The sequence below is a fragment of the Mesoplodon bidens genome, assembly GCF_964165515.1.
Source record: "Mesoplodon bidens genome assembly, chromosome: 9".
Taxonomy (NCBI): Eukaryota; Metazoa; Chordata; class Mammalia; order Artiodactyla; family Ziphiidae; genus Mesoplodon; species Mesoplodon bidens.
The window spans coordinates 48,297,792-48,310,446 of NC_138166.1; the positions used below are offsets into that span (position 1 = coordinate 48,297,792).

Here is a 12,655-nt window from a genome sequence, read left to right on the forward strand (position 1 = left end):
ACATTAATCACAGTATTATTTACAAAAGGAGAAAAATTCAAAGTTAGCTAAATGTCAAAAAAAGGAAGGATTAATAAATAATGGTATATCCATAAGATGGAACACACTGATTCTTACCATATGTACCATTATGTACCACAATCATCATGCTTTGTAAGATTATTTAATAACACAAAAAAAGTTAAAATATAGGTATGTGAAAAGATAATAAAACCATGTGTTTGTACACATACATAGAATATGAATGATCCCAATTATGCATATACATATAGACATGATAATCTGGGGTACTAAAATTATAAATAACTTTATTTTCTTTATACTTTTCTGGCTTTAAAAAAATATTGTTGGTAAATAAATGAAAAATAAAAATGTTATTTTTAAAATATTCATTACCAAATCTTTAATGATCAACAAGCGTAAGTCTTTCCGCATACTGTAAAAGCAAGTTTATCTGGCTTTATATTAATTTAAAATATATTTTAATAGCACATCCAGCATTAATTTATATAGTGATAACTGATGTTTGCAATGATGAATCTAAGGAACAAAAATCTTCAATGAAAAATAAAATCATGTTTGGGTTTTTTTAATATAATTTATGTGCCAAGCATTTATGTGCCAAGCAGTTAGAAACTATGCTTTAGAGTTAAGGTACTGTTCACGAAAAAACAAAAAAAATTGAGAGTTTTGACCTTAAATACTAAGACACTACAAAAGCCTTAATTCTCAATAACAAAGAAGATCTAGATCCCACTTCCCATGCAAGAGAGCTTAGTTACTGGAACACTCTGGTTTTAATTCTGAGCATATGCTATAGGAAAGTCAGCTGTACATTTTCTTCTTTCAGACATCTGGCTGAGGGTCTGCTCAGTGGAAAATCACTACTCATGCTGAGCAAAAAACTAATACTATGCTTTGGTTGAAGTTTTCTGGGCTGTTCGTGTGTTTATGTGGAATGATTTTTTTCATCATGTGAAAACAGAAGAACTGGTCCCCTGAGTTATATCTATAGATAGGTATGGCAAACTGATCAGTCTGAAGAATATAACTTTATTTAAAACTCAGGTAAATCAACTATACTCCAATAAAATATAAAAAAATAAAATAAAACAGTGAAATTATAAATCAGTTTAATTCAGAAAAAAATTAGCTTCTAACGTATACAGCCACAGAATTTTACAACCAGATGGGATCATGGCGATGCCTAAATGGGGATACAAATAAACACCACCACACATGATACTCCCCCTCATTCTGTGGTGGATTAACCAGGTGAATAATGCTAGCTAAATTGAGCCATCTCCTAGCATCTTCAGTGTAGTCACTATTAATTGATCAAGTCGGGGGAAGGACAAAAGAAACAATTTGCCGTATTTGGTCTAATCTCTCATTTTAGTTTCAGGGGAAGCCATCCAAGATCACCCACTTAATCAAACCTGATGTTATAACAGTAATTTCAAGATGTTATAGAGTATTCTTGATACTACCTTGTATTCCTTCAGAACTGTTCTCTATAAAAAGACAAGTAGCAAAATAAGTCCTTTCATATGAACCAAAATGAGCCCTCCTCAGAAAACGATTCCAATTTGGATGTCGCAGTTATACTCCACATACAAGTTTTAAGCATTAAAAAGCTTTTGAAAAGAAAACATGTAAAAAAAGGATAGTAGTTGTTTTAAGGTAGCTGAATTATGAATTTGCTTTATTGTTTCTGTTGTTTTCACATTTTTTGTTTTCTGCACAAAAATGGTAATAAAGAAATTCACTTAATTTTCGGTTGAAAAAGCAATACATTAGCATTCCTGCTTATAAATAGATGTCTGCAGGGTGACTCAGAAGATCTGCTCTTCCACTTGTGTTATCTTAAGAAAGTTGACCTTTTTAGGTCCACATTTTCCTCATCTGTAAAAATGAGAGGAGTGAAGTAAATGGTCTCCAAGATCACTTTCATCTCTGAAATTCCAAAATTGTACCTACAATAATCTGCTATTTGAAAGTAGAATATTATCATTAATGATTTCCAGTCTTAGCAGTGCCACTGACTGGGAGAAAAGGAACCACTTTTCCCCTGGCTTTATTTTTCATGGGAAGGAACATCAATTAGTGTATGCCTCCAGACTCAGGTAAAAATGATCTACTTATCTGTCTGGTCCTTTAGGGATAAGAAACTAGGTCTGTGTGACTCTGCTCTTCTCTTTTGGAAGCAGGTACTCATATTCTGGTCTGCTTCTCAATGTTTTAATTTTTAGGGCTTTCTCTTGGCTGGAGAGACCTGTTATTTTCCAGTGCCAGCAGGAACTGAGTGGTAAGTCTAATTTTGGAGTTCAGAATTTAGGAAGACCAATGTTCCTACAAACCTAAGGTACACCTTCATACCCACTCTTTAACAGGGGAACTTTGATATCTATAGCTATAACTTTACCGAGTTATCTCACATGTGGTGCAGTTTTATCGGAGAAGAGGAATACTGTCCACTGGGATCCTCAAACTCTAAACCTCAAAAAAGGAAAGTTTGTTCAGGAACACAGACCATTATGGCTGTAGTTTATTTATCCTCTTTAATCTTTAAGGTTCTCCAACTGCACAGTGTTCTCTGAGTACTTACAAACTGCAGTAAAACTTCCATGTAGTACAGAATGTTATGCTCTTTAAAAGAAAAAAAAGAAAGAAAGAGACTCTTGTAAGGGTACCACCATCCATTTAAGTCTCTTAAAGTAAAAATCAGAGTAATGAGTACAATATACTCCGCCTCCTTAAATAGTCTGAGTTTCTTTCTCTCTTCCACAGTGACAGAAGCTCTTCTCATTGATTATTATATCAATTCTCAGCTACTACTCAGGTACCACTCTAATCACCGCATATTGTCACTAGAGTACTCTTCTAAAACCTGAATTTCATTAGGACTCTGCTCTGCTTAGAGACAAAAAAAAATTTTTTTGTTTCAAATTTAAAACCTTCAAAGGATTCTTATAAGCTACCAGACAAAGTTCCAACAATATAACAGATCTTACAAGATTTTAAAATATGCTCACTTCTCATCCTCCCCCAATATACTCTTATCAGTATCTCCAACAATCTCAACATCTCTAACTACGTAAAATAACTAGAATTCCCTTTCATGGTCCTGTTACCCATCTTACAAACAACTTAACCTTTAAGATTCCATGTAGACATTACTTCATTACCTTTCTTGACTAACAAAGCTGGAGTTAGGAGCTTCTTCCACTCAAGTTCTATACTCTCCTCTATTACAAACTGGTGACCTTGGTTCAGTTCCAGGAGATATTCATAGGTGTTGCCTTAAAAAGGATTTCCTGGCTACATACACCTGGGAGAATATCAAACACTACATTCACGATGAGTATTATCAGATTATAGCCACAGAAAAGACCTGGGATTACGAAACAACAATGACGGTAACAACAAAAAAACGACAAAGCCCAGGCTTTGCCAAACTTATTTGATCATTTTTTTGCAGCACACTTGTAACCATCCTAAAGAATAGTGTTGCATGGGAAACACAAATATATTAGATCACCTACCCCTTTACTATATATATTTCATCATGTTTCACTTTTCCCATGAAACTGTGAGTCCTTCAAGCATCATAGACCATGATCTAGTAAAGAGACTGCCCATATTAGGGATTCAATAGTACTGTGAATAAAGGAAATTTATTTTATTTGTACTTTCAAATAAAACTAGAGGGAGGAGACAAATTTCTAATGAGCCACAATTAATGTTACATTTCAAAAAGTATTTATCTTTAAATAAACTATTGTGACCATATCTGATTAGAAAAAGAGAAATCCAAAATACATCACCAATTTCCCCATATGATAAAAGTAAACAAACACCTGGTGCTATACATTCACATCTGAATTGTGTTTACTTCTATGTCTTTAAGGGTGAGGAAATGAGAAGGGAGACTCACATTCTCAGCACAACTACAATAAGTGTGTTAGGTGGCTTTACAGAATGGAATGACAATAATTTGATCAGCTTTATGCTTTTGTCCCTCTCATATTCTAAACTCTTTTTCTGAAGTGAAATAGCATTTTCATGAATTTCAATGACTTCTTGTCTAAAGTATCAACTACTTTGTAAGTTATGTTCGCTATTTTCCTTGATATTATTTTTACACCTCTTGAGCTGAAGTTCAAATGTATTTATATCCTTTCTTGAGTCTCCAAAGTTACAGAAAATGGACCTTCGCCCCTAATCCCATAGAAATGGAATAATGTTTGACAGTGAGGAATTGAAAGCAGCTCTTTTGCCCCTTTCCTGTTTGTCCATTTTTGTTCCCCTCTAACCTCAAAAGACCCCAATTAAGCTGTTGATTGTTTTCCTAGGTAAAAAGAAGAATGAAGAATTAAGTAGTTAAAGAATGACTAGCTCTCTACCCAAAAGCCCCCCTAAGCAACCCTGCAGGCAGATCACTCAGACAAGATAACATCTGAAAAGAGAGGCTGCCAGCCTACATGCAATGGAGAATGATGCAGAACTCAACCTCCTGCCTGGATGATTCACTGAGATTCTTGCCTGGCCCTACCCTGCCTTTTGCCCTTTAAAAACTGTCATGGCGAGTTCTGGGAAGATAGCGGAGGAGTAAGACGCGGAGATCACCTTCCTCCCCACAGATACACCAGGAATTCATCTACACGTGGAACAACTCCTACAGAACACCTACTGAACGCTGGCAGAAGACCCCAGACCTCCCAAAAGGCAAGAAACTCCCCACGTACCTGGGTAGGCCAAAAGAAAAAGGAAAAAACAGACACAAAAGGATACGGACGGGACCTGCACCAGTGGGAGGGAGCCGTGAAGGAGGAAAGGTTTCCACACACTAGGAAGCCCCTTCGCGGGCGGAGACTGCGGGTGGCGGTGGGGGGAAGCTTCGGAGCCGCTGAGGAGGGCGCAGTAACAGGGGTGCGGAGGGCAAAGCGGAGAGATTCCCGCACAGAGAATCGGTGCCGACCGGCACTCACCAGCCCGAGAGGCTTGTCAGCTCACCCGCGGGGGCGGGCAGGGACCGGGAGCTGAGGCTCGGGCTTCGGTCTGAGCGCAGGGAGAGGACTGGGGTTGGCGGTTTGAACGCAGCCTGAAGGGGGCTAGTGTGCCACGGCTAGCCGGGAGGGAGTCCGGGAAAAAGTCTGGACCTGCCGAAGAGGCAAGAGACTTTTTCTTCCCTCATTGTTTCCTGGTGCGCGAGGCGAGGGGATTAAGAGCACTGCTTAAAGGAGCTCCACGGCTCCTTTTAGCCACGGCTAAAAGCGCGGACCCCAGAGACAGGCGTGGGACGCTGGGGCTGCTGCTGCCGCGGCCGCCAAGAGGCCTATGTGCGAGCACAGGTCACTAGCCACACCTACCTTCCGGGGAGCCTGTGCAGCCCGCCACTGCCGGCGTCCCGAGATCCAGGTACGGCTTCCCCGGGAGAGCGCACGGCGCACCTCGTGCTGGTGCGTGCGCGCGTCGGGCTGGTGCAACGTCACGCCGGCCTCTGCCGCTGCAGGCTCGCCCCGCCCTCCGTACCCCTCCCTCCCTCTGAGTGAGCCAGAGTCCCTGAAGCGGCTGCTCCTTTAACCCCGTCCTGTCTGAGCGAAGAACAGATGCCCTCCGGCGATCTACACGCAGAGGCGGGGCCGAATCCAAAGCTGAGACCCAGGAACTGTGAGAATAAAGAGGAGAAAGGGAAATCTCTCCCAGCAGCCTCAGAAGCAGTGGATTAAAGCTCCACAATCAACTTGATGTACCCTGCATCTGTGGAATACATGAATAGACAACGAATCATCCCAAATTGAGGAAGTGGACTTTGAGAACAAGATTTATGATTTTTTCCCCTTTTCCTCTTTTTGTGAGTGTGTATGTATAAGCTTCTGTGTGAGATTTTGTCTGTACAGCTTTGCTTCCACCATTTGTCCTAGGGTTCTATCCGTCCGGTTTTTTTTAAATTTTTTTTTTATAACAATTTTTTATATTAATAACTTTATTTTATCTTTATTTTACTTTATCTTCTTTCTTCCATTCGTTCCTTCCTTCCCTCCTTTAGACAACGAATCATCCCAAATTGAGGAGGTGGACTTTGAGAGCAAGATTTATGATTTTTCCCCCTTTTCCTCTTTTTGTGAATGTGTATGTGTATGCTTCTGTGTGAGATTTTGTCTGTATAGCTTTGCTTCCACCATTTGTCCCAGGGTTCCATCCGTCTTTTTTAAAAAAATTTTTTCTTAATAATTATTTTTTATTTTAATAACTTTATTATATTTTATCATACTTTATTCTATTTTACTTTATCTTCTCTCTTTTTTCCTACCAACCTTCCTTCCTTCTTCCCTCCCTCCCTCCTCTCTTTCTTTCTTTCCTTCTTTCTTCCTTTCTTTCTTTCTACTTCTACTAATTCTTTCTTTCTACTTTTTCTCCCTTTTATTCTGAGCCATGTAGATGAAAGGCTCTTGGTGCTGCAGCCAGGAGTCAGTGCTGTGCCTCTGAGGTGGGAGAGCCAACTTCAGGACACTGGTCCACAAGAGACCTCCCAGCTCCACATAATATCAAACAGCAAAAATCTCCCAAAGATCTCCATCTCAATACCAGCACCCAGCTTCACTCAACGACCAGCAAGCTACAGTGCTGGGCACCCTATGCCAAACAACTAGCAAGACAGGAACACAACGCCACCCATTAGCAGAGAGGCTGCCTAAAATAATAGGAAGTCCACAGACACCCCAAAACACACCACCAGACGTGGACCTGCCCAGCAGAAAGACAAGATCCAGCCTCATCCACCAGAACACAGGCACTAGTCCCCTCCACCAGGAAGCCTACACAAACCACTGAACCAACCTTAGCCACTGGGGACAGACACCAAAAACAACGGGAACTACAGACCTGCAGGCTGCAAAAAGGAGACCCCAAACACAGTAAGATAAGCAAAATGAGAAGACAGAAAAACACACAGCAGATGAAGGAGCAAGATAAAAATTCACCAGACCTAACAAATGAAGAGGAAATAGGCAGTCTACCTGAAAAAGAATTCAGAATAATGATAGTAAAGATGATCCAAAATCTTGGAAATAGAATAGACAAAATGCAAGAAACATTTAACAAGTACCTAGAAGAACTAAAGATGAATCAAGCAACAAAGAGCAACACAATAAATGAAATTAAAAATACTCAAGGTGGGATCAATAGCAGAAGAACAGATAAGGGACCTGGAAGATAAAATAGTGGAAATAACTGCTGCAGAGCAGAATAAAGAAAAAAGAATGAAAAGAACTGAGGACAGTCTCAGAGACCTCTGGGACAACATTAAACGCACCAACATTCGAATTATAGGGGTTCCAGAAGAAGAAGAGAAAAAGAAAGGGACTGAGAAAATATTTAAAGAGATTATAGTTGAAAACTTCCCTAATATGGGAAAGGAAATAGTTATTCAAGTCCAGGAGGCACAGAGAGTCCCATACAGAATAAATCCAAGGAGAAATACGCCAAGACACATATTAATCAAACTGTCAAAAATTAAAAAAAAAGAAAACATACTAAAAGCAGCAAGGGAAAAACAACAAATAATACACAAGGGAATCCCCATAAGATTAACAGCTGATCTTTCAGAAGAAACTCTGCAAGCCAGAAGGGACTGGCAGGACATATTTAAAGTGATGAAGGAGAAAAACCTGCAACCAAGATTACTCTACCCAGCAAGGATCTCATTCAGATTTGATGGAGAAATTAAAACCTTTACAGACAAGGAAAAGCTGAGAGAGTTCAGCACCACCAAACCAGCTTTACAACAAATGCTAAAGGAACTTCTCTAGGCAAGAAACACAACAGAAGGAAAACACCTACAATAACGAACCCAAAACAATTAAGAAAATGGGAATAGGAACATACATATCGATAATTACCTTAAATGTAAATAGACTAAATGCTCCCACCAAAAGACACAGATTGGCTGCATGGATACAAAAACAAGACCCATATATATGCTGTCTACAAGAGACCCACCTCAGACCTAGAGACACATACAGACTGAAAGTAAGGGGATGGAAAAAGATATTCCATGCAAATGGAAACCAAAAGAAAGCTGGAGTAGCAATTCTCATATCAGACAAAATAGACTTTAAAATAAAGACTATTAGAAGAGACAAAGAAGGACACTACATAATGATCAAGGAAGCGATCCAAGAAGAAGATATAACAATTGTAAATATTTATGCACCCGACGTAGCAGCACCTCAATACATAAGGCAAATACCAACAGCCATAAAAGGGGAAATCGACAGTAACACATTCATAGTAGTGGACTTTAACACCCCACTTTCACCAATGGACAGATCATCCAAAATGAAAATAAATAAGGAAACACAAGCTTTAAATGATACATTAAACAAGATGGACTTAATTGATATTTATAGGACATTCCATCCAAAAACAACAGAATACCCATTTTTCTCAAGTGCTCATGGAACATTCTCCAGGATAGATCATATCTTGGGTCACAAATAAAGCCTTGGTAAATTTAAGAAAACTGAAATTATATCAAGTATCTTTTCAAACCACAACGCTATGAGACTAGGTATCAATTACAGGAAAAGATCTGTAAAAGATACAAACACATGGAGGCTAAACAATACACTACTTAATAACGAAGTGATCTCTGAAGAAATCAAAGAGGAAATCAAAAAATACCTAGAAACAAATGACAATGGAGACACGACGACCCAAAACCTATGGGATGCATCAAAAGGAGTTCTAAGGGGGAAGTTTATAGCAATACAATCCCACCTTAAGAAACAGGAAACATCTCGAGTAAACAGCCTGACCCTGCACCTAAAGCAATTAGAGAAATAAGGACAAAAACCCCCCAAAGTTAGCAGAAGGAAAGAAATCATAAAGATCAGATCAGAAATAAATGAAAAAGAAATGAAGGAAACGATAGCAAAGATCAATAAAACTAAAAGCTGGTTCTTTGAGAAGATAAAACAAAATTGATAAACCATTAGCCAGACTCATCAAGAAAAAAAGGGAGAAGACTCAAATCAATAGAATTAGAAATGAAAAAGGAGAAGTAACTACTGACACTGCAGAAATACAAAAGATCATGAGAGATTACTACAAGCAACTCTATGCCAATAAAATGGACAACCTGGAAGAAGTGGACAAATTCTTAGAAATGTACAACCTTTCAAGACTGAATCAGGAAGAAATATGAAGTATGAATAGACCAATCACAAGCACTGAAATTGAAACTGTGATTAAAAATCTTCCAACAAACAAAAGCCCAGGACCAGATGGCTTCACAGGCGAATTCTATCAAACATTTAGAGAAGAGCTAACACCGATCCTTCTCAAACTCTTCCAAAATATAGCAGAGGGAGGAACACTCCCAAACTCATTCTACGAGGCCACCATCACCTTGATACCAAAACCAGACAAGGATGTCACAAAGAAAGAAAACTACAGACCAATATCACTTATGAACATAGACGCAAAAATCCTCAATAAAATACTAGCAAACAGAATCCAACAGCACATTAAAAGGATCATACACCATGATCAAGTGGTTTATTCCAGGAATGCAAGGATTCTTCAATATACGCAAACCAATTAACGTGATACACCATATTAACAAATTAAAGGAGAAAAACCATATGATCATCTCAATAGATGCAGAGAAAGCTTTCGACAAAATTCAACACCCATTTATGATAAAAACCCTGCAGAAAGTAGGCATAGAGGGAACTTTCCTCAACATAATAAAAGCCATATATGACAAACCCACAGCCTACATCGTCCTCAATGGTGAAAAACTGAAAGCATTTCCACTAAGATCAGGAACAAGACAAGGTTGCCCACTCTCACCACTCTTATTCAACATAGTTTTGGAAGTTTTAGCCACAGCAATCAGAGAAGAAAAGGAAATAGAAGGAATCCAAGTCAGAAAAGAAGAAGTAAAGTTGTCACTGTTTGCAGATGACGTGATACTATACATAGAGAATCCGAAAGATGCTACCAGGAAACTACTAGAGCTAATCAATCAATTTGGTAAAGTAGCAGGGTACAAAATTAATGAGCAGAAATCTCTGGCATTCCTGTACAGTGATGATGAAAAATCTGAAAGTGAAATCAAGAAAACACTCCCATTTACCATTGCAACAAAAAGAATATAATATCTAGGAATAAACCTACCTAAGGAGACAAAAGACCTGTATGCAGAAAATTATAAGACACTGATGAAAGAAATTAAAGATGATACAAATAGATGGGGAGATATACCATGTTCTTAAATTGGAAGAATCAACATTGTGAAAATGACTCTACTACCCAAAGCAATCTACAGATTCAATGCAATCCCTATCAAACTACCACTGGCATTTTTCACAGAACTAGAACAAAAACTTTCACACTTTGTATGGAAACACAAAAGACCCGGAATAGCCAAAGCAATCTTGAGAACGAAAAATGGAGCTGGAGGAATCAGGCTGCCTGACTTCAGACTATACTACAAAGCTACAGTAATCAAGACTGCCAGTATGGTACTAGCACAAAAACAGAAAGATAGATCAATGGAACAGGATAGAAAGCCCAGAGATAAACCCATGCACATATGGTCACCTTATCTTTGATAAAGGAGGCAGGAATGTAGAGTGGAGAAAGGACAGCCTCTTCAATAAGTGGTGCTGGGAAAACTGGACAGGGACATGTAAAAGTATGAGATTAGATCACTCCCTAACACCATACACAAAAATAAGCTCAAAATGGATTAAAGACCTAAATGTAAGGCCAGAAACTATCAAACTCTTAGAGGAAAACATAGGCAGAACACTCTATGACATAAATCATAGCAAGATCCTTTCTGACCCACCTCCTAGAGAAATGGAAATAAAAAAAAAAATGGGACCTAATGAAACTTAAAAGCTTTTGCACAGCAAAGGAAACCATAAACAAGACCAAAAGACAACCCTCAGAATGGGAGAAAATATTTGCAAATGAAGCAACTGACAAAGGATTAATCTCCAAAAATTATAAGCAGCTCATGCAGCTCAATAGCAAAAAAACAAACAACCCAATCCAAAAATGGGCAGAAGACCTAAATAGACATTTCACCAAAGAAGATATACAGACTGCCAACAAACACATGAAAGAATGCTCAACATCATTAATCATTAGAGAAATGCAAATCAAAACTACAATGAGATATCATCTCACACCAATCAGAATGGCCATCATCAAAAAATCTAGAAATAAATGCTGGAGAGGGTGTGGAGAAAAGGGAACACTCTTGCACTGCTGGTGGGAATGTGAATTGGTACAGCCACTCTGGAGAACGGTATGGAGGTTCCTTAAAAAACTACAAATAGAACTACCATATGACCCAGCAATCCCACTGCTGGGCATATACCCTGAGAAAACCATAATTCAAAAAGAGTCATGTACCAAAATGTTCACTGAAGCTCTACAATAGCCCGTAGATGGAAACAACCTAAGTGTCCATCATCGGATGAATGGATAAAGAAGATGTGGCACATATATACAATGGAATATTACTCAGCCATAAAAAGAAATGAAATTGAGCTATTTGTAATGAGGTGGATAGACCTAGAGACTGTCATACAGAATGAAGTAAGTCAGAAGGAGAAAGACATATAATGTATGCTAACACATATATATGGAATTTAAGAAAAAAAAAAGTGTCATGAAGAACCTAGGGGTAAAACAGGAATAAAGACACAGACCTACTTGAGAATGGACTTGAGGATATGGGGAGGGGGAAGGGTAAGCTGTGACAAGGCGAGAGAGAGGCATGGACATATATACACTACCAAACGTAAGGTAGATAGCTAGTGGGAAGCAGCCGCATAGCACAGGGAGATCAGCTTGGTGCTTTGTGACCGACTGGAGGGGTGGGATAGGGAGAGTGGGAGGGAGGGAGACGCAAGAGGGAAGGGATAGGGGAACAGATGTATATGTATAACTGATTCACTTTGTTATATAGCAGAAAGTAATACATCATTGTGAAGCAATTACACTCCAATAAAGTGGTTAAAAAAAAAAAAAAAAACAACTGTCACGGCTTACGAGAATCTTTGGAGTTGGTCTTGGGACATGAATCTACCTTCTCCCCAGACTACCAGCTTTTGAGATTAAGGCACCTTTCCTTTCTATTGACACTTGCCTCTTGATTATTCGCTTTTGAGCGTTTAGCAACTGAACCTGAGTTTGGTAACACTCTAATGTATATTTGACCACTTAAGTTATCTCACAGTTTACTGACGTACCTTTCAGTGGTTTTTTTGCCCCAGTCTTTCTTTTCCTCCTGTTTCATTTTGAAGAACTTCTATTGTTATGTCTTCACTTTCACTAATCTTTACTTGTTGACTGTGTAACATGCAGTTGTATCCAACCAGTGCATTTTTTCATCTGTAGAAGTTTAATTTGGATCTTTAATAACTTCTATGTCTCTATCTCATACTGTTCAATCTTTCCTCTAGCATCTCAAACACATGGAACAGTCTAAAAAACTACTGTGATATACTTGTGTACTAATTCCACCATTTGTGTCATCTCAGCATCAAAAGATTGCTTTTTCTCCTCATTATGCTTTTTTTCCCCTGCTTCTTTATACCTTGGAAAATTCTAATTGAATGCCAGATAC

At 38.6% G+C, this 12,655-nt stretch overlaps 1 protein-coding gene across 1 annotated transcript in view; it reads right to left on the reverse strand.

Moving 5' to 3' along the window:
- Positions 1 to 435, reverse strand: part of PPP1R9A (protein phosphatase 1 regulatory subunit 9A) — a gene marked incomplete at its 5' end in the record, with an annotated part of 154,227 nt that extends 153,792 nt beyond the window's left edge. The window contains one exon of the mRNA XM_081243663.1: positions 397 to 435. Within this exon, the coding sequence (XP_081099789.1) occupies positions 397 to 435 (39 nt within the window). The remainder of the gene's footprint in view (positions 1 to 396) is intronic.
- Positions 436 to 12,655: the final 12,220 nt, after the last annotated feature.